This window comes from Seriola lalandi, unplaced genomic scaffold (assembly GCF_002814215.2).
Source record: "Seriola lalandi dorsalis isolate HSWRI2012SDOR001 ecotype SW California unplaced genomic scaffold, Sedor1 jcf7180002054862, whole genome shotgun sequence".
NCBI lineage: Eukaryota > Metazoa > Chordata > Actinopteri > Carangiformes > Carangidae > Seriola > Seriola lalandi.
In genome coordinates, this window is record NW_019525415.1 from 393709 (window position 1) to 416384 (window position 22676).

At 38.6% G+C, this 22676-nt stretch overlaps 1 protein-coding gene across 2 annotated transcripts; it reads right to left on the reverse strand.

Annotated features, from left to right (window-relative positions):
* Positions 1 to 1394: 1394 nt before the first annotated feature.
* tasor2 (transcription activation suppressor family member 2) lies at positions 1395 to 20779 on the reverse strand. Of its 2 annotated transcripts, none has more exons than XM_087179743.1 (22): positions 20332 to 20779; positions 19922 to 20070; positions 19679 to 19774; positions 19514 to 19586; positions 17610 to 17701; positions 17354 to 17491; positions 16840 to 16973; positions 16721 to 16737; positions 16208 to 16307; positions 16008 to 16102; positions 15776 to 15882; positions 14719 to 14791; positions 14527 to 14598; positions 12170 to 14353; positions 11020 to 11335; positions 10362 to 10830; positions 5262 to 8840; positions 4018 to 4140; positions 3782 to 3935; positions 3569 to 3674; positions 2674 to 2855; positions 1395 to 2382 (listed from the first exon to the last, which is right to left on the reverse strand). In XM_087179743.1, the coding sequence occupies exons 1-22, from the start codon at positions 20363 to 20365 to the stop codon at positions 2285 to 2287; spliced, it is 8391 nt and encodes a 2796-aa protein (XP_087035869.1). In that variant the 5' UTR covers positions 20366 to 20779; the 3' UTR covers positions 1395 to 2284. The 2 variants fall into 2 exon arrangements, with proteins under 2 accessions (XP_087035869.1, XP_023283530.1); XM_023427762.2 differs by having other exon boundaries at positions 11020 to 11773.
* Positions 20780 to 22676: the final 1897 nt, after the last annotated feature.

The window sequence follows — 22676 nt, forward strand, 5'->3', positions numbered from 1 at the left end:
AATATTAACCTACCATAAAATCCTGCCCACTGTTCAACAATAGCTGAGAGGGAAAATGAATAAACCAGCAGCTGGGTCGAAGTAATCCAACCAGCTGGTCAGCTGTGAATGAACCCCTTCAAATATATTTGACCCTGCATTGTGTTCAACAGTCTGTTTACAGAACCCAATTTATCTTAATAAATTTTATATAAATGCATGTTTGTTTGTATATTCTTCTTAATGATATACTTTGATCAATTTCACATCAGCCTTATGATCATATCTGCTCTTCTAATTTTTCCTCATTCATGAAATATTTTGTAACCTTTGTGTTCTGTATGGCTGCAGTTGTGGCCGGGATACTCCTTTTAAAGAGATTGTTCTCATTGAGGCCCTCTCCTGGCTGACAGTGAGCCTGACCTTTCACCAAATCTGATTAGTTCATCATCGAGTCCAAATGGACTTTTGTGCCTAATTTGAAGGGATCTCTTCAAGGCGTTACTGAGATAAAGCGTTCACTTGGCCAAAACCACGTTTTATGAGGTCACCTTGACCTTGACCACCAAAATCTAATCAGTTCATGCTCAAGTCCGAGTGAATGTTTGTGCCAAATTTTAAGAAATTCCCTCAAACTGTTACTAAGATATCATGTTCATGGGAATGGGATGGACGGACAGACAACCTGAAAACAATTAAATATTAAAATCTATATTCTAACTGTAACACTGGATGAATCCTGTCCAGGACTTTCAAATCCATGGCTTTCCATCATATTTTGAAGGTACGATAGATACTTAGAGTTTTTTATATAATACAAGACATATCATGATCGAAATAAGCATTAAACAAGTATTTCCACCTTGGAACTGCTGAGAACCAATGACAGTGTCTCAAAAACAGATTCAGACAGCCAGAGTTTCATTCATCATATGACTAAGGAACCAATCCTGTCAACCTGCGGAGACGGAGGGCGGGCAAAATAAAAACGAAACCTCATCAGTACTGAGAGTAAGAGTTCTCATTAACACAACCACTAACACTGTGTCAGCCACAAAACTTCAAACATGGACTTGAGATAAGGCCATGGGTGCTCTGGTGAAGAATCTTCAGCCTCATCTTTATCTAATGTAGCCATTGTTAGGCCACTGCCAGGTTCAAACTGAGCTGCTCAGAAATGCAGTAAACATTACTGACAGCGTAGGAGTAGGGTGTGAGTGGTTGTGTCCTGTGAAGAACACGCCGTATGATCACATTCTCAAAATAAAATAAAATTTATTCCGTTGACTAAAAGCTAAATCACGTTTAAACCTTGCACATTTCAGTTTTCCTTCTCTTCCACTGATAGTTTTAACTTTTAACAGCACTTGGATGAAGTACAGGAGCAAATCCATAACAAAAGAAATGCCACTGTGTAGAGAAACCAAAATTTTGAGGCATTTTATTCTGATAAAGCTGAACTTGATCTTCCTTGCCAAAACTAAATCCAGATTTCTATTTTAATTTTATTTGGTTGAGTAAAGATAGTTCTTTAGTCATCTGAGACAATTTCTTTACAATGTTGTGGGTCTTGCAGCAAGGATGCTGAAAGTGTGAACACAGAGTGTGCTGTGAGTGGCCAGGATCAGAGTGCAGATTCCAGCATCCAGCATTGATTCTTTTAAAGCTAAATATTGTAAGACATCTCTTTATTCTCAGCTGTGCTGCACAGAATTATGCCAACAAAACTAAACATATTCAGCATTTAGTAATAATGTTTAATTGTTGTGCTCCAACAAAAGTTAAGAATCACTGTCAGCAACCTTAATAGTGTATAGTAGTAATTTTAAATATGTAACACAAGCTTTGTTGCAAGGGCTGGACAAAGCACAGCAGCAAAGTTTAAAAAAAAATATTTGTGAATCTTTTGACCCCAAAAACGTCATCATCAAACAAAAACTAGTAATGATTGTGCTGCAGTTGTATAAAGTCAGAGTTATCAGCTAAACACAAAATATATACCACATAAAAAATCACACTATTTAACAAGTTTACAATATAATTTACAGCAAAAATACAATACAAAGTCTATACAGTATGTACAGCACACTTGCCAGTATTTTGGCATTATTGTCACTCTATCCATTAACTGAATGATAAATGAGTTTTCAAATTAAGTAAGATAATAAATTATGATATTAAGTATAATAATAAATGTAGTATGTTTGAAATCAACATTACTCGTGTTGGTTTTTCTTGTTTTTTCTCACATCCAGTGAGTTTTTGAAATCTGTGTACTTGAAGTCATCCATGGGACTTTTTGAGGTCAGACTGTAAATGTTTTGCTTGGAGAATTTGTCAGGAAAGAGTTCAAAGTCATTGTTAAAATTCCATTTCTCCCAAATGCGCTGTCTGTTGCCATATCTGTAATAACAAGAAAAACACATTATACCTTTTGTACTACAAGAAAACAAAAATACAAGTTAACTCTGACACATGCAAAAACTCCTTTGGGGATTTTATTTTATGTTTTATGTTTTATGTTATGTATAAACATGATCGGTTTTGTGGCACTGAAACACTGAAAGTGTTCACTCTTAATATAATGTTAGAGATGTTTATAAAACCTTGCAAACAAAGACGTCAAAATAAAACGACAATGTCATGTGACTCACTGAATGTCAAGGTAAATATATTAGTGCATGAGGATCTCACCAGTTATAAAAATAGGGTAACGGGAAGATATATTCTGGACCTGCAAGTGAACCAAACATGTGAGATAGTCAGGTTGATCTCTGGACATGAGGTCACACTCGTGGTAAGGCAAGACCTCCAGTATTCCAGTTTCTTGACAAGAGTTTAAGAAGTGCTTCTTCTCTTTTGCCTCTGCACTCAACCTGAATATGGGAGGAGAAAAATAATATTCAGACAAGCAGATAAGATTTCAAGAGACCGGCTTTTACAAAGTGCGCAGTTTTTTTGCAAAATTATGTCAAACACACTGTAAAGTAAATTGGAATCTGAAATCAAATATAGAAGAGGACATATAGGAAAACGTGGCTGATGCCAGTTGGCAATGGTAATGGTCATGTGATGGGTAAATTTATACAGGACAATTATTCACAGGTATTACTATACACCAGTCAAACTTAAAAAAAATAATTTTCATTGATAACTACTTTTGTAAGTGTAAAAACAAAGCAGATACTTTCTTTTATTTAATATGGGACTGTTCTGAAAAGTATTGGAGATTGTTTGCATAAGCCACTGCCAGAATTGCCTCAGCTGTGGTTATTAGGAGACAAGTCTCTCCTGCCAAAGGGTGTATCCAACAACAAAGTTTTTGACTTGCACTGGCTGGCTCAATACAAAAACAATGAGTATTGTTCTGTATTGATAGACTCAGACAAAGATGATGATTTTGCTGAATGGTTTAAATTAATGACAGACATTGCATCTTTTGAATCTCTCACCGCAAGGACTAATTATTACAAAGTGAAGATTTATGAATTTTGGTCTCATCTTTAAAGAAGAAACGTGACGTGAATTTAGCACAGCTGTGTCCTACCATATAGGGAAGTGAGACGTTATTCTTGTAGTTGACCCCTACCTTGCATTTTCTTTCAGTCGGCGACTGTCTCTGTAGTGTAACATCCATTTCCATTTCCCCGTTCTTCTTAGCTCTTGCAAGATTTCTGAGAATTTTTTCATGTCGCCTAAATAAAAAAAAACAAATCACATAAAGTTTAGATCATGAATAACACTTGCATGAATTATAAGATGCTCACATAACAAGGTGTCACACAATAAAAAGTCCACATACAGACACTAAGGGGCTCCAGTGCTGCTCTGTCAAACATTATAAAACCACCCCGCATGAAGAGCTCCTGATGGGTGAGATTCACAACATCATCTGGTTCATCAATCCCAGCAAACTGCACACCTGGTGACTTTTTCAGCTCGAGCAAATGTGGGACCTGAGACAACAGAGAGTAGAGTCATTAATTCATGATAAACCATTGCAAAACGCCTATTGTATTACAGTGGCTGATCCGTTACCTCACAAATGTGCTCTGCAATGTCTTCATTCCTGAGGATGATGAGTAGGGACGAAGAACTACCCTCAGTGAGGAAGAATTCAGATGGCTGTACAGCAGTATGGCCCTCTGCCTCTAACTGTGCCTTTTGGAAATAAAGGAGAGATTACAAAGCCTTAAAAGCCAATTTTTCACTAGTAAGTTTTACACTACTTTGACCAAATTTTGAAAAAAGAGAAGTGACTTGCTATCATATATTTTGGGACAGCAAATATGCAGAGGGCTTATTGAGACACTGTATGACATCTTTTCCATCCGTTCCTTTGATATGATCTTAAAGTCTACTCAGTGGCTGCTTACCTCTTGATAACACCACAAATAATGGTACAATAAGTAAGACATTATATTGAATAATATAAACTATATTAAGTTGCAAGCTTATGTACTGAAATGTCTGTCGTAGGTCATGCAGTGAGTTTGTGGATCACTGGTGTGGTGTGTAACATAAAAGCATCTGCGTCTGGCCTGCCATGCTGGCTCTCCCTTTTACCCAGACCTTGGTCCAGCTCTGTGACTACCTCTGCTGCCGGCTTATTGCCGGAACAAGAGCCAGGATGGCAAGGCAGAAATAAGGCACAACATTCCTACCATGAACAGCGTGTGTAAAAAGGGGATAATGGAATTCAACACTGAGAAGATTTCAAGGTGTAAAAAGTTCAAAACAACCACAGAAACCTCTCAACCTACTCCTGTTGCTCATGTATTAACTACATTACCCAGTTCCACTCATGTTTTCACCAAACTATGACTCAACACACTGTTTTTCTCTCAATCTGCATGCACAATCCTGTCAAATAAGTAAACATGCACATTAGAGCATGGTGTTAGTCCTGTATTCTATTTAACTTAACAACTATTTATTCTGGACCTAGAAAAGAAGCCACATTCTTCTTAAATTTGGGAAATTTGATGTGAGCACAAATCAAGCACCAACTCATGAAAGTATTACTGTGGAAGAGCAGAGAAATTAATTGTTCTGCAGATTATCATTTTTCCCATGCCATGAATCCAAACTGACCACAACCTCCCACTTCCATTAAGGAGTAAACAACAACTTGCGATTGGCACCTTTTGTACAGGGAATGAATATTGCTCTGTCAAAAAAATAAATTTTGGCATATCACATAAATAGTTTCAGGAATGCATGACTGAAAATTATAGTTAATAGAAATTTTGCATTAGAAGTTTGTTGAAAACTTGTCTTACCTTGGTTTCCTCAAAGAGGGCATCATCTGACGTCACTAATATGTAGAATCTGTACTTTGTTTTACAAGATTTCTTCACCACTGAATTCAGATTACTTCGGAAGCTCTCATCCATCTCTCTCTTCATTTGATCACAGAAATCAAAATGGTTACTTGGTTCAGTCTTTTCGTAACCTCTGTCCATTCTGAAGTGCTTAGGTCTAGATGGGACCTTTTTGACAGCACAAATGTCATCCATAATTGCTTCATACAACCTTGCACATTCTGTAGTCGCACCAGAAACTCCAGCATGTTCCTTCATGTTACCTGTTCCTGGAGATAATTTTTGAGGATGCAAAGTCTTTTCTTCCTCTCCAGAGTCTGCCATGCCTTTCCTCTCGGACACATCTACCTTGATTTTTTGTCCAATAAGCGACGGTGCATCCAACATTTCCAGTGAATCCTCCTGCTCCTCCAGACTGGAAAAGTGCACAGTGACAGGACTAGCACAATCCAATGTCAGTTTGTCATGTGAGTCCTGATGGCAGATGGGTCCTCTCTTACTCCTTTTCAAAAGCTGTTTCATTTGTTCTGAGAAGATGAGGCACTCCTGTTCCATTGACACTTGAGTGACATCATCTTGAAGGCACCTCTGAGAAACCTGCTCCAGAAAAGAACATGATCTCTTCCGACTGGTGTTATAGATTGTACATGTGAGTGAGGTTTGAGGTCCTATGTGACTGTCATCTATCATGCTACTATCTTTGTGATCCACAAATGATGTTGATGCTTCTGAGCAGTCTTTCTGATCAATCTTAATGTTCTCTCTTGTTGTTTGCGCAACTTTCTCAAGTGTACTGCATGCCAAGAAACCTTGGTGTCCATCACTTTTTGCTGATTCAAATGACTGCATGGATAGAGATGATGACGAAATCTTGATGTCCTTTCCTTGGTACTGATTTGAAGGATCTAAAAGGGCAAACTTAGCTTTATCCAAGCTAGATTTATTGTCAATAACATTTGACAATAAACTGCTTCTAGAGGAAAACTCACAGGACTCCTGCTTTACATCATTTAGTCTAGAATTTCCCTTGAAATGTTCTGTCTTCTTCTCCAAGGGCGTGGTAGCACGTGTGGTGTATGTGACTACAGGGGGTTTAGTCTCTTTATTTTTGGGAGCGTATTCAATTGGTCCATCTTTAGAGATGCAATATGCTTGACTTTCATCACTCTTAGAAGGTTTTACAGCCATGACAGGACGCTGACTGTTTGAACGGGGTTCATGATTTAGACAGGACTGTGGTGTTGTTTTATGCCTGTCTTGGCCAATATTAGCTGTAATGGTTTGAAAACACTCAGTAGCGGCAACAGATGTGTATGAATGACAATAGTCTTGCCCTCTAGAGGTTTTCTGTAATTCATCTGCTCTTTCAAAATAGTCTTGTGGAAGATGTGAGTCTGCTTTCTTTAGCTGCAACTTAACACCAAGTACTTCCTCTAATTTAGTCTTGAAAGGTGATATAAGACAGTGATCAGGTGATTCTTTGTGCAGTTTATGTGATGTAGAGGCTGACATGACCTCTGGCTTTGAATTGCTTATCATCTTGTCCTTAAAGTCAACTGACATGTGGCTTGGGGCTGAGCAAGTGGGGATGTGCTTGCTGTTAAGGTTAGGGGTTTGATCAAGATGTTTTTTTATATCAGCCTTTTCAATCTGGCAGGACTTGTCGGTGTGGTTTGACTTGAAGAGGAACTTGTCTATACTTTGTAGAACTCTTAGAGTTCTTAGTTCGAGATCAGGATGAAGACCATAATGAGGGTTAGGATCACTGTTAACTATAGACTGACAACGTTTTCGTTCAAGAGGCATCTCGTCCATTATAGGCTTTGAGCTTCTGCTAAGGCGATTTTGAGTCATGCTTTTGCAGGTTTCACTACTACTAAAAGCAGAAGTACTGCTTCTAGGGAAAGGTATGCACTCATATGGCTTCTCATCCAAAGTTGGTGTAGGGCACCTGTCATCAGACTCACTTCCTAAGACTACTGGTTGGTTGGTTTCACTTACATCAAGAAGTGATATTTTGCTAAAAGACAGTCCCTGCTTTTTACTGTATGTTTCAGATGTATTGCATACCTCTGTGGGCAAGTCAGAGTGCATATTTTCACTGATAAATGGTATATCTTTCTTGCCTTGAACAACTTCTTCAACCTTGCTTTGTTCATGTGAGATTTGTGGTTGTACTATATCCTCTCCTGAGATGTCTAGTCCAATAAATGGAATTACAACCCCACCATGACTTTTTTCCAATCCCTCACTTGTTCTGTTAATTTCTTTAGTCAATGCCTCTTCTGGTTCACATTTTTTCAGAACCTCACTCTGAGGTGAATGAAACAGGTCATGAAATGGTTCTTCTTGAGTTGTGTTATCATCCTTTTCCATTCCCACAACTGACTTTGTTTCATCACTACTTGGACCAAAATCAGAGATTGCCATTTCCATGTTTTGGCTTCCTGTTTCCAAACCATCTTTGGACTGGGGGATAGACCCAGCTAGACCGGACCCATCTAATGAACCAGTCCTCTCATCAAATATGGGTAATGCTGCCATCTGATAATGTACCTTATCTGCCAAACAAATATCATTTTCTGCAGGTTGATTGCAAACAACGTCCATTTCAGATGGAGTGTTAGGAGCTTTTTCTGAAATGGGATGTTCATCTGTCAGTGTACTCCCATTTACAGGCAGCTTTCTCAACTGCAAATCATTGCAGGCATCCTCTTCATTGTCTGCTTGAGGTGGTTGCTCATCAAATGGTGCTTGGCAACTACAATCTTCCTTCTTTACTGAATCAGGGCCGTCACACATCATAGGTGATGGGTCTTCACTCAAATCACTGTCAACTGCTTCAGCTGGAACGCAATTGTCTTTCTCATCAAGTCCATTGTCTTTTCCAAAGTTATCTTCTGTACGACAGTCCACTTCTTCATTAACATTTTCAGCCTTGCTTGGTGAGACTGCTTTAGGTTCCTCCCTTGATAACTGCTTCTCCTTTTCAAAACAATTTCCATTGCCAATGACACCTGGTTCTTTCTTTGTAAAATCATCACCTGTATCAATCACTTCTGAAGAAGGTTCTATACCGTCTTCTTGGCAAGGGTTTTCTTTCAATTCCAAGTTTTCTTTGTATTCAATTTCTTCATGCTCATCTATATGAACCACTTCATCTGCTTCTTTGTTGGACTCTCCCCCTTTGTCTCTCATGGATTCAGATGAATCAATTTCATGTTTTTGAACCAAACTCATCTCTGTCATTTCTGAATTTTCAATGCCATCTTTCATATGTATCTTCTTTTTGTTGCATCCATGTGACATGTGGCCAATTCCTGAAGCAGGCCAAACATTTTCTGTCCGAATGGATACACTTTTCGTCTCTTCTTGTTGAGGAATGAATGATCCATCCCCTTTAAAAGATGGTATATCAGTATGTTCCAAGCAGCCAGCTTTTTGCGAAGGACTACAAGTTTTCTCATTTTCCTTGATGCTTCTGACATTGTTCACATCATTAATAATCTCTGTGGGGTGTACTGATGTTTTATAACACTGGAAAAAGAAAGAGTAGACACAATATAAGAATTACATGTTATGAACACTGTTGCTCATTCAGTGAAAGCTGTGACCACTGTTTCTCTTGGCTAATTTAGAACTAAAATTTGCCATGATTTTCAAGATCTTTTTGCAATGGATCAATCTACACATGCCAAACCCAAGAAAACTGCGTTGGGTGAAATGTTGGTACCTTATCACATACTCCCTAATACAATAAACAGGATGTATGAATGCCCTCCCTTTCAGTTGGCAAAATCCCTGTAGCAATCATACAGTACATGTGCATGATATATGATATATGCAATCCATCTGGGAACATCCACATTACCAGAGCGCAGAACAAGTATGGGCATGATGGACACTGAAAATAACATACAAACACTTTTTCTTGTATATGGTTTATACATTGCAAACCACTGGGAGAATAATTGACATTCTTATTCTTAGATTGCTCATTAGAGAAGGTTGGGGGGCTCACCCTACTTCAACTGCAGATAATCTGTTTCTGCTGTGCCAGGACTGTGCATGTCTCTGTGCACTTGCAGCTGTGTTATTAGGGACAATAGTTTCTGGCAGGGTCTCACATTGCAAATTGGTCAGAAAAAGAGTGATCTGAGCACCCTTACAAGAATGCCAAAACAGGACATAGCCACCTTATCTGGAACAGGAAAAATGGGGATCCTTCTTAAAGACAAGCATTGAAGGAAGTCTACCCAAGACGACCTAATAGAGGGGCTTGTCCCCATAGGGGTCCTGCCACTCTTCTGTATCTCCACTCCCACGGAAAAATGGATAAATTGTCTGGTACATGGTTAGTTGGTGATAAGGCAAAGTTGCATGGCTGGTCGAACAGAACACTAGCTACTGAAACTGGTGGGTAATCGGTATATCGACTGTCACCTCTAGTGGAGAAGGAGCTGAGGCTTATGCAGGAGATAGAACAGCACAGCCTTGCGAGTGTGAGGATTCAAGTCCAAGCTGTACGCTGATGTGTTGGGGTTGCACCTGGAGAATGAAAGAGTCCTCTAAATGGGGCCATGTTTAACAAAGTTGAAGGTACGACCTGTTTTGCTGGTGTTTATGTGCCAAACAGCATTTCACAGTCTATAAATGGCCTAAATGGGATAGTTACATGAACTCTGAGATCAGACATGAGGACCGAGCGAGCTCTGTTCAAAGTTTCCGCTGTAGAGATAACAGTTTGGAGAAGGTCTGAGGTGATCTGCAGAAGGTGAATCAGTCGTAATGAGAGTTTGTGACTCCCATTCAAATGCCATAGCACCCTGTTGGAAAACTGCAGATTGTTCCTTCCAATTCAGTCTATTACCTTCAATAGCTCTTTCATAGGTATTATGGTTAATTACTCCAATGATTGTACGCCTTATTATTACATTACAAGCACACAAAACTTGTACTTAGATAATTTTATATCCTGCATACCAACTGAAAATCATGACAAAAACATCAATTATGTACTAGTGTACCTTCAGTTTAACAGTAACTTTAGACTCAAACCTGGAATGTGTCTGCCTCCTGTGGTCCCACGGATGACTTGAGTGTGTTCGATGTTTCACTTGCTTCTGTCTGTTCACCGGACACAGAAGTCTCTTCTTTGTTGACTTGTGGATCTGAAGTGACAATCTCTCCACCAACATTTCTCATTGACAAGTCCAAAATTACAGATCCTTGGTCCAAGACATCTTTTTTGCTGAGGTCCAGGGCTTTTGAAATTGAAGGGTCTTGAGTGTCTGTTAAACTCGGGAAAGCACCACATGAATTTCCCTTGGCTGGCCCTTCAGGCTGAGCTGGTGCTGCTGCTACCATTTCACTGGACATTTCCAAAGAATCACTCTCTTCTGAATATGCAAAGTTCGAGTCCACGTGAAAGAATCTGGCTGTTGACCGGCTATAAAACAGACCTATCCACATGTGGACAATGAGCCGTACCTCCTCAGTGGTGTCTTGAGTGGAGAAATCCCACGGGCTATAGAAGGTGTACAAAAATTAGATGTTTTAGTGAAATAACTTAATCTAAACTAAAAGTCAACTGCATATTGGCGAAACATGTCAACTAGATACAAGTATAGAATTGACATTATGTGTAAAGAAACATTTTTATCTTATATGCTGAGATTCTTTGCATAAATGACAATGAATGACACAATATACATACCCATGCAAGGCTCGAACGATTGCTCTGTCCTTTACGTCACTTGAAAACTTGCTGTCTCGATTAAAGTCATAGTTTTCGTTCCATTGCCTTGTGACTTGGACAGATGCACCCTTGTTAACAAATGTGCGGGAGTGTCTGAACTTTCTCCTGCGCACCATATGTTTTTTCAGGTATTCTGGAGTCCTGTGGTTTCGTTCATCTCTGTCTTCCTGACAAACAGAGGGTTGTAGTGTTTGAATTCCATCGCCATACAACTGCTGTTGAGGGTGCAGCAGTCTGGTAGAACCACTTAAAGGGGATACCTGGAAAGGTGTACCTGGCAAACCCAACAGCAGAGGGGAAGACGGGGGCAATGAATAGGCATGTTCTTTAGATATTAAACCAACTAATTCACTTTCTCCCACAAGATTGCTTGGTAAAGGAGACTCAAAAAGTTGAATGGGTTTAGCAGCAGGCTGTCTAAGCAGAGCATGAAGAACTGAGTCTTGTTCAGCACTGGCAACATCTTTTGTAAGGCCACACTTCTTCAAACTTGTCTCAGGTTTTCTCTCAAGTGCTGGGTCTGGTTGTGGTGGAACCTGGTCATTACTGGCACCGAGTGCCAAGTCAGCAAGTAAGTTCAAAGCATCTGTAGATGAGCAAGTACTGTTCATTTTTTCCTTAACAGTCTTCCTGACAGAATTATCCCTAGTACACTCTTTGCTTTTGAGATTTTCAGTGGTAAAACAAGCTGGGGTTTGAAAATGCAACCACCCTGTGAAGACAAAACAGAGGAGAAAAAAAGAGAAACTGCATGAAAATAAAAAGTAGCACATTGAAAGCATTTGAAATATACCAATATATTACTGTTAAGAATTTGTAACCAACATGTAAACTATGCCATTGTTTCAAACAAAGGAATCCATTTGTTATGCCTTCTTTAGGTGCAGATGGATAGGACTGGCAAAAATGCAGCACAAGCAAGAGAAGAGGAAAGGCAAACTCAGAATTAGCAAACACTTGGCAAAGCGCAGTGATAGCATGCTGAGGACAGTTGCAGAGGTAATAGCCAAGAAAAGGGTCAGTTAGTTTTAATGTCATGCACAATACTGGAAGGATTTTACTCATTATACACAAAAATGCATTCCAATAATTTTAAAATATGACTTACATTTCTTTTTAATATATTCTGTAGAGATGCCTTGATGCTTTTTGAGTGTTTTAATCCTACCCCTTCTTGGGAAAATTGATGGAGGCTTTTGTATGATTTGAGGTTGTTTGTCTAGAATGGTTTGTTCTTGTGTCTCTGATGAGTCTTTCCTTAGTTGAGAATCCTGACCTTCACTTTTCTGTGCCTTATTAGGTTTCTCTTTAGGGGTCAGGCCTAGGGCATATGCAAATAGAGGATCAACTGACTGCATCTTTGAAACTTCGTTCACACCCACATTTGTGTCCTGGACACTTGAAACTGCATTATCACCCTTCAATGTCTCAGCATCAGAGTCACCTTTGCCCTTCTTGAGACAAGGCTCAGTGTTCTGGGCAGTAACTGTTGTTGTTCCTTCTGACACAAGGAAATCAGTTTTTCTCTTTCCCCTTAAAAGAACTGATTTTAGTTTACTCAACAGAAATTCTCCCTTTGTTGCACACTTTGCTTGGGAACAGGTATCAGTGTGCTTTTCTTTAACTGTTTCTGAGGGGGGATTGTCTGTGCCATTATTCTTTGAAGAATGCTGACTACTCTCTGGATTCAAAGGCAATGAACCGTCGTGTGATTGTCTCAGAAGTCGATGTTCAGTATCAATACTGCCGACAACATTTTGAAGATGGTTCCCTCCATCCTTGGATTTTGTGGCCTCTGTTTCGTCCACTGCTGTCTCTGGGGCAGTGCTAGAGTCTTGCTCCATTTCATCTTTGTCATGAGCATTCACAGAGTTATCAACCAACTTTTGTTCAGGGTGCTGTTGATCTTTTGTACACTGATGTTTATCCTTTAAAAGCTTAATCTGAGCAGCAAAATCTACAGAGCCAAAAGGAACCAAGATCCTTCCACATACGCTGATAACCGGCTTTAAGTCCCAGCGCTCAGTTTTCTTTCTCAAAGGACAAACTTCAAGTTCCATTAAAATGTTGCCTTCCAAGCTCTGCTGTCCAGGAGCTGATTTTTTCTCATCTGCTACTGCTAAAGCAACAGTAGCAGATCTCACTTTCTTATTTCTAGATGACAGTTTTCCAAATTTGCGTTTTCGCCTTGGTAATTTTCTCCAATCAACTTTCAAAGGATTGATTAGCTTTGAGTGGCCTGATGATTCCTTGGCCTGGTCATCCTTCTGACTCGGGAAGGTGTCATCCTCCCCTGGTATTTTGACAGTCTGCAAACTGAGAGTCTCAACACTAGCTTTAGATGCTTTTTTCAAACCTTTGGAAGGTCCCCTATGTAGCTTCCTCCCTTTTGTTTTGGGGAAATTGGTGACCTCAGGGCAATCTTTATTTTTGATTTTGACAGTGTCATCATGCAGAGCGTTAGCTCCTGCTGTTTGCAATTTAGCTGGTGAAAAACCAGAAAGCTGAAAGTCATTTTTCTTTGTTGCTGACACAGTACTGATCACACTTAAACTCTCATCAGTGAGCGTTTGCTCTGCTGAAGTGATGCTGACAATCAGCTCTGCTGAAAGGTCATCTGATGTAGGGGGAGTCAGGAGATTTCCTGCCCCTGTGTCATCAGTTTTGTCTAGTACAGACAGGCCAGATTTATCATTGTCTTTGGTTTCATCTCTGGCTTGCAAATCATCTGCTGCAACATCAGCTGTGAAGTCAACCTGTGCTTCAGCGCTTGTTATACAACTGTCAACAGATGTCTCAACATTTAAAGGAAATTTCTGGTCAGTCAACTGGTCTTCTGACCCCATGTCAACAGGATTGGCAGGTGCCTCCTCAGGAGATGACAGACAGATGTAGACATCATCATCAAGATCTTCTCTTCGCTCCTCTTGTCCAGCTGCCAGGATTTCTGAAGACTTGGACACTGGTAGTTGAAAGGAGACTGGTTTGCTCATGTATGACTTGAAGCTCTGCCATGCTCTGTCAGTCCACTCAGGGGATGAGTAGAGGTGTTTGTGTGCATCCGGCACATCATACTGATCTGGAAAGATGCTTACTTCCCTTGAGGGACTTAATGCCAACCCAGGATTTATTAATGCTGCGTAACTCTGCATATGCTGCACCAACACTTCACAGAGTTCTTCACTTGGGTCAAAGGGCGTCTTCTCAGCTTCACCCTCTGCATAATTTAGTACTGGTAGAACCCGGAGAATTTCAGGTGACATAATTGCTTTTCTCTGTCCACATTTTGTACCTGTGATAAATCAAGAAAGAATATTTGTTTAATTTCCTCTTTTGTTTCCTTGAATGCCATTACTGCTAATCAACACAAACTACAAGTGTCATTGAGTGGGGCTATTGCCAAATCTTTTAAGGCACGTGAGAAACATAAGGTTGTAAACACTTGTAAATGTATGCTGAAATCACCTCTTTGTATCACCCGTGAGCCTGGGAAAACGAACATGCCCTGCAGGACCTCAGTTGGATTTGATCCATTGTCTAAAAGAAACATAAAGATATGTTTGTAAAGCTGAATTATGGCTGTTAACAAAGATATAATTCTACAATTTCATAATGAGACTGATAATATCATATGCTGTCATCATTTTTATATCTTACCATCATATGTGAGGAAATGGGAGGAGTGCAACAGGATAAGAAAACCACCATCATTCAGTAGAACAGGGAGAGCCTGTGCAGAAATGGGTTTGTTATTTTTTAAATGTTACATATCAAGTCAAACCCACCACATTTTATTATGCAATGCAAAATGATGTAAATAGGAGACCAACTGTTGTAATGCATAGGACATTTCCATACCTGAGACTATTCTGTGATTGACTAGTGAATTGACAGAAAAGTAACAAATGACAACTTTAACATTCAATTAAAATGACAGTAGACAACTTTCCCCCCTTACATTTCCAAGTGGTATTAATATTGGCGCCGCTGTCCCAAAGAATATAATACGTTTCACCACTGCTCATTTTAGAAAGGTCACTGCCAGGAAACGTGTTATTTGTTCAGATTATCAAAAAAACAATGAATTTTTTGTTTCTGACTGCTAGCAGTAGTGTTAGCAACATGGCTACCACTTCCAAAACAAGAAACAATCGTAAGAATGTCAATCTGAACTAGAAAACCTGATCTTGGTGCAATGACAAAGGAAGAGTAAAACCCTCTGTTGTATTAAGAAGTAGGCATGTTTTGTTAATGATTTAGTAGAAATAATACCAACTGAATGTCGGTTTTGAACCTTCTGAAGTCCAAGAGCTCTCCTCAAAGTGAAAGTGAAAGCCAGGCTTATAGGGAACCAGTCTAAACCCAGATGGTGTCATTATTCTATAGCCATTACACTGTGGAATCAACATTTACTTCATAATGATAAAATTATGTTAAAATGAAAAAGTTGTCTATTGTCACCTACAATTGTTTAAATCATTCTTTGATAAAAAGAAAAACACCAAAATCATTTGCTTGTAACAGCTGTGAAAATGGACAGGTTTGCTTGGTTCTGTTTTCATACTTAAAGTTTGTGATGGATAGCCAAACTGTTAATACTATTTTAAGACACCATTTTGGGCTCTGATTAATCATGATTTGTCACTGTTTTTGTTTTTATGGAAGGAATGACTAACCCTCATAATCTCTAAAAGGTTGTAATAAACACACTCACAAGATCTTTCTCCTTGATCTGCTGCAGAAGAAGAGAGAGTGAGTTGCTTTCTTCCGCCTCAGAAGTAATCAGCTCACACAGACTGCAGTATAGGCCATCCAGAAAGACTGAAAGACAGCAAAAAAATAAAATAAATCAAAAATTTTTCCTATACATTCACTAAATCCATGAATTATGTTGTAACATTCCTTGAAAATGTTACTCTTGGATAATTAAGATATTTTTCACACACCTTCACCAGAGAAGCACGTTTCAAAGACAGTCCTCGGCAACAGCTGTGTGAGATCTGACATGCAAATGGCTCTGTCAACTTTGACCACTGGTGGCCTTAGATGGAAAGAAAAAAGAAAAAAATATCGAATATAACTTATATAACTAAATGATCCAAGTCAATAATACAGTATGTATTTTCTATGTTCACATTTAACTTACAGTTTTGTAGGAATCAAGGCCCCTGCTGTAGATCTCAGAGCAACATTATAGAGCATGTTGGCTATTTGAAGCTGACCCCTCCAGGGTAAGTAATGATAATCTGAAATAAAGTCATCAAATTCAACAACTATTAAAAAGTTATTTGCATGTTCATTGGTCTATTTTCAGTAACCACTTTATTAGGTACACCTGTAAAGTGAAATGAAATTTATAATTATAAATTTCATTAAGAAAGAGTATGTGACAGAGCTGTCTTATTGGATTGCAATAGATTGTATATGTGTACCCAACAGTGGCCAGTCAGTGTATGTTCACATAACGATAACTGACAAATAAATTACTGCCATTATTTAAAATTGTGCTAGGTGTAATATTCTTTCATGACAGGATAGCTATGTGTAAGATTTGATTACATATTTTTCAAAGAGAGGCAAATGTGGGCTGTTTATGTGGCATCTTTTTGACAGCAAAGTATATGGAGAAACACTGATAGGTTTGCTACGTGTTACTTACCCTGTTTGTCCTCCTCACTGAAAATAGAAATTAGAAAAACAATGAATCAATACAACTTAAATATTGTATTAAATCAGAAAGATGCTATAATTCTCAGTATAGTGCATGTGTTGCAGTACCTTGCCTCCTGTTGTACTACAAGTGTTGATTTGGTGTCCGTATATGAAAACGATACAATAGCAAAAGGACAGGCAGCACTGGGAGACTGAGCCGTTTCATTGCTTCCATCACCTAACAGCTCATACATGTAATACTGCAAGACCAAAACAAGAGGTACATGAGCTTTCTTCTTAACATAATGTCCTGTATTAAGGTGCACAACAATACTGTGCTCAATTATGCATCTACACACAGTCAGATAAGAAAGAACCATAGATGCCACTACCACAACACCTGAGGACCGATACAATACTAGTGAAAGGTGCAATGATTTGATTAAATCAGTATAGTGTGTTACAGTGTTATTTGCATGCATTGACATTTCTGTACAGTTATATTTCTATATAAAGTGAGGACTGAAGCAGTGAAAAATATCTGCACAGTGACCATTGTTGTTGCAATCAAATCAGTTAACAAATTAAGCAAATCTACAAAATTAAAATTGCTGTTGACATGACACATGCTATCTCTTACCTGGGTTCTCTCAAAAGCAAGAAAGGAGCTGGTTTGGGCAGACACCGAGGGCAGCTGTTCTGACACATGGCAGTCAAACCCTTCAGTGGGTGCTGTGTAATTCTGAGTGTAGTTCTCTAAAACCTTTTTAACTCTCCCCTGGTGGTAACCACAAAGGACAATGATTATATTCATAAAATAATATGTTTTCTATGAAAGAAAACTCAATTACCACATTTCTCCACACAACCATTTCACAGTTCCCATTTTTTAATACCTTTGTCAGCCTGATGATGGCAATGTATCCAGATTTCCCATGATACCAGCGATTAAGATCCAAACAGTCTGAGTACATTGATATGTAAACACCTGAGGAAACACAGAAAAATTTCACTTAATATGTTTTCAGGTAGAGATTAACACAGGGAGGGTAAATTGTTAAGATTCGAGGACATCGTAAAAAACTACAATGTTTAACTAATAACTTTGAAGTGGCTTTCCAAACAACCGACACTCCTATAGCAGCACAGCCACACCTTGAAAGATGAATGTTTCACAGTTGTCAAGGACACATCACACATTTATCAACTATCTGAATGACTTCATCCACTGTGACTGAACATGAACTCACAACAATGTTACAATGTGTCCTAGAATATAACTGAAGTTCAATAAAAGTAACTACTAATGATTTTGCCTCCCAATTCATTATACTACGATACTTTCACTTCTTATAATGTGTGTTGGTGGGGATTTAAGCATAAAATAAAATGTTTTTTTCTCTTTTAATTAAGGCTTAAAAAGAGGAATATTTTGGGCCTTGTTCGCTTGATTGACAGGAGTTTGACATCAGCCAGCTGAAAGATATGGGTTGTGCATTTCTGTTTCCATACTGAAGGCTGCTTTTATAGGCCTGTACATGTCTTACAACGTAGTTTCTTTTCTTAAGTGAGGCAAGAGCCCTTTTGAATAAAGTGCAATCAAGTAACTATGATTAGGACTTCAGATCCCGGGTTATTAAAATATAACAAGTAAATTTAAATAATTAAAATGCACTGAAAAATGACAATTGACAAAGACTGACATTCAATGAAGTTTTAAAACAACAAGTTAGAAATCTGAACATAGGAGGTAAAACAAACGGCCAATGACCGGTTTGGCAGGTTTGGTGGGTTTTGTACCCCCTCACCGGCAGTCTGCTGTCAAAAGTGAGGAAAGTAATGACAAATCCTATAATACAATGCAAGTATAACATTCCCAAATGTTTCTTTGAGCAATAAAGAAAGTTAGTAGTCTAGTGTTAGGAATCCATGTGTTTGTTATAAGAAGGTATAAAAGGAAATCTGCTCAATTAAATTTGTAACCTGTAAAAAAAAAAAAAAAAAAAAACTAGAACAGCTCAAAAGAGGAATGGATGTTAAGTAGAACACAGATTATCCTCATGCAACACTGCTACCTTTAATTACATGTGACACAGTGGAGCTCTTGTTTTTGTGCTCCATTTCAGTGTAATTTCATACTACTGTCCACTGAAAAACAGATACATATAAAGGACTTTGACTGATGTTTATACCTGATATCTCCTACACTTATCACAGCCTAGAGCAGGTAGAAGCCTAATACAGAAAACTTTGAGAAGCAACATTTCTAACTTGAAGTTATAAGGCAAAATATGTAGCATATAGCAAATGTGAATGTTACAATTAAGTGAGATTAGTGTTGCAGTGTGTAGTTTAACAGTTAAATGAAAACAGTGTCCGCCTGCCTCCAACACCCTCCATATCCTGAACTTCACATGATAGTTTCTGTTTCACAGCAAAGTCTTCCACTTTCATTTCTATACGTTCATAAAGCACTTAAACTTGCTTTCACTTTTGTAAGGCAGAGGAGCACCAGGCATGAAACATGGACTATTCCTTAACCTGACCTGCACAACAGATACTTCACTACAGACAGTGTGCATGCTATGGACAATGTCCTGGACGTGGCCATCAAGGTAATAACATAATAATAGACTTTAAATAAATGAGAATGGTTTAATGTACTTACTTACATTTTTTTCAACAGGTAGCCAGTAAGTATATTTAAGTTATATGTTACCCACATACTTAACTGTTCTGGTGAGCTCACCACTGGTAGACACAGTGACTGTTTGAGGAAGTATAACAAATAATAATTTACCCTTCCAAGGATCCCCCAGAGTTGTACATGTACCATTTCCTGTGAGAACACCAGTCTCTCGGACTGCATGAGCCTTCAAACGAGTAAAAATAACAATGTCAGCATGACTGGAAGATTTGTAGAAACATGTATTGTCTCAGTTGTTGCAGTGTATTTTGTCTGTACCTTGTTGACATCGTCAAACAGTAAAAAGCCATAGGTTTCCTTCAAATCCTCCTCTGAATATCCTGCTTCTCTTCTCTTTGCCCGGAAGGCATCATACTGGTGTAAAGAGAAATAAAAATCCGTTTAATGAAAAGCTATCGAATGGCATTTTCCTTCCACTTCATTTAAGAGAAGTTGATGTTTTCATGTCTTGTTTACTCTTTGGAAAGTTCTCTATTATAAGTGAATAAGATGCAAACAGACCTTTTCTTCCAGAACTGGATTCTTTACCAAGACAGCGGACTTGTACTTGAAAGACTGCTTTGACTCTTCATATAAGTACGCACTTTGAAGTGGAGCCAAAATACTGTTTTGAAAGACGTGAGAAGTGTCTGAAACAGGCTCTAAAACACCTAAAAGTGGACAAAAACACAAGATTGAGCACAATACACAAGCGACATAGCGAAAATAGAGCACATTGCGTTTAGTTTCCTAGAAAAAAGTTTCACAAGCTTAGGACTATTTGTCCTGTGAGAGACGACATACTCTACTAGTCATTTTCCGTCGGCTCATATAAAAATAATGTGTCTATATGAAAGGTTTATGTGGGGAAATAAATACCCACGCCACGTTTCTTGTTAAAGTTAAAGTTAAAGGAAGAAAAGGCTCGTCACCTTTACTCGAGGCACCACCATTTCCACTTTCCATTGCTGAACTCTTACGAAATCTGTCGCTCTCCCTTTGCCCTTCGTTGAAAATAATTGTCTCTGGTTTTAAACATTACAACGGAATTATAAAGTCCCATGTATCTTGTGTCCAAAAATCCTTTCAAAGTCACTCGAGCTTTCGCCGCAGTTTCGACAGACATATTAATACGACAACCAGGAAGTTACAAAATAGACGACAGTGCAAACGTGCAGGACCAAATATATCCACTAAAATCCAATTTTATCGCTTCTCAGCTAATAAATCCGTTTAATAGTGAACGAGTCTCCAACGTGTAACCATTCATGGGTGATCAGCGCATGTAAGGTCCGTTTCGAAAAAGAAACAGAAACCTATCGAGACGAAAGCATCCATCTTGAAAGTCTGACACCAAACTGTGGTGGTGGCGAGGCAGTTGTTAAAGCTATGGCGAGGTTAGTTTGAGCCTGCGGTTTTCACTTCTCCTGTCTGCTTCCGCTTTCTCTTGAAAAATTAATGATTGATAAACAATTTGACACTGTTAACGTTTTTACCCAAACGTGGTAAAAACCTGTGTCCGGTTTTGGAGGCTTACACTGTATTCTGCAATTCAGTGTGGTTCAATGAAACTGTACAGACAGAGGACGAAAGGATCAGTTACACATATACCATGAAATTCATCTTCTCAGAATAATCCGTTGAACAGTTTTGCCAGCACTAACATAGTGACAGCACCAACTTTGGGTCCAAGTTTTATTTCCACTTATGTGAATAAATCAGTATTTCTGACAGAAAATTGAGCAATGGCTGTCCTGTCAGTGTCAAATGGTTCAAAGTGCTTATTTTTGAGGTAAATGAGCATTTAAAGCATGATTAAAGAATATTTTTGGTTATGACCTTGTGCCCAAGCAGCTGTGAATCAATTAACCCCCAAGCAATCCAGCAGTTTTAAACCACTTCCACCTCTAGCTTACTGGTCCCAAACATTGCTTGTATGGTTGAGTCTTTGGGCTCTCACTACCAAAATAAGCAAACCATGGCTGTTTAACTCATTTATTTCTCCCTATAAAATGGATACTCAGTAGTTTACTCATTAGTTAGCTGTAAATTGATATTTCTGACATTTATTTACCATCATTTTGTATAATTTCTGACAGCTGTTGTTGAGCAACAGTAATTTTCACACATCTTTAAAATACAGCACAGCATTGTGGGATTGTTCGCTAAAAGTAGTGTCAATGACACTTTTCATTTCCCTTTTCCAACCAGCACTCAACATTTAAAAAAAAAATCATGTGTATGATTATTCTATAATCTTAACCAAGTGTTTATTATTGCAATCGTGACAACAACACTCCTATAACTTAAGCAAAGTAGTCATTTTAACCCGAACCGCAGTGTTTCCCCTACCGAACCTTCAACATAGCTTTATCACATCATGATTATAGAAGGAGAAGACAAATCACATTGTCCTGTTGATAGGGGCGTCAGATCAAAAAAAATGTGTCGTTCTAGAGGGCATGGATTGACAATATATTTTGTTGTTTCATTTGAAGGATTTGTTGGTAATGTGCCTGCCAGCGGCAAATAACAAAGCCATCAGAGCATACTGAAACGACCCGACATTTCTCTGAAGAGTTGGTGGACCAATTTAAATTGACTATATGCAGAACCAGAAAATGTCTGACACCATCTAAAAAACTAGCAAGAATATTGTATTAATGTGTATATCTGAAGGAGTATTGTGGTACTGCAAGCTGGATATAGTTATCAAATTTAGTTGAAATATGGCCACTGGAGTACAGGGGGGAACAGTTAAAGCGGCCTCCCACTAGCCAATAAGGCTTTTCACTGCAGGGCCAAAGGGGGTTGCGAAAATACACATCTTGCAGCGACTCATCTTAACCTGTTGTGAAAAGGTTGACGCTCTGCTGTTCCCAAGCAACACAACTGCCTCCTCGGGCCAGAATCACCTCAGCTCAAACATGGTTGATATTTGCCACACATCTCTGCATGTGAAAATACACTAACTCTGCAAGAGTTGTGGCTGAGAATCTTATTTATGCATTTTTCATTTAGTATGTAACCACAATGAAATATGCACCAATCAAATATGAGCAAATATAACTAAAGTTGTTTTGGTTGTTTGTGCATGACATACAATTTTGGAAACTGCCTGTGAGATTAATATAAAACATAATGCCATAATACTGAATTCTGACTTTTACCAAATTTTACTGATTGATGTTACAACAGTATTTGTTCACCGATAGCAGTGTGTTGATGGAACCTAAAAGATCTCACAAGCTTCTACTGTTCACTGTTTCTGCATTCT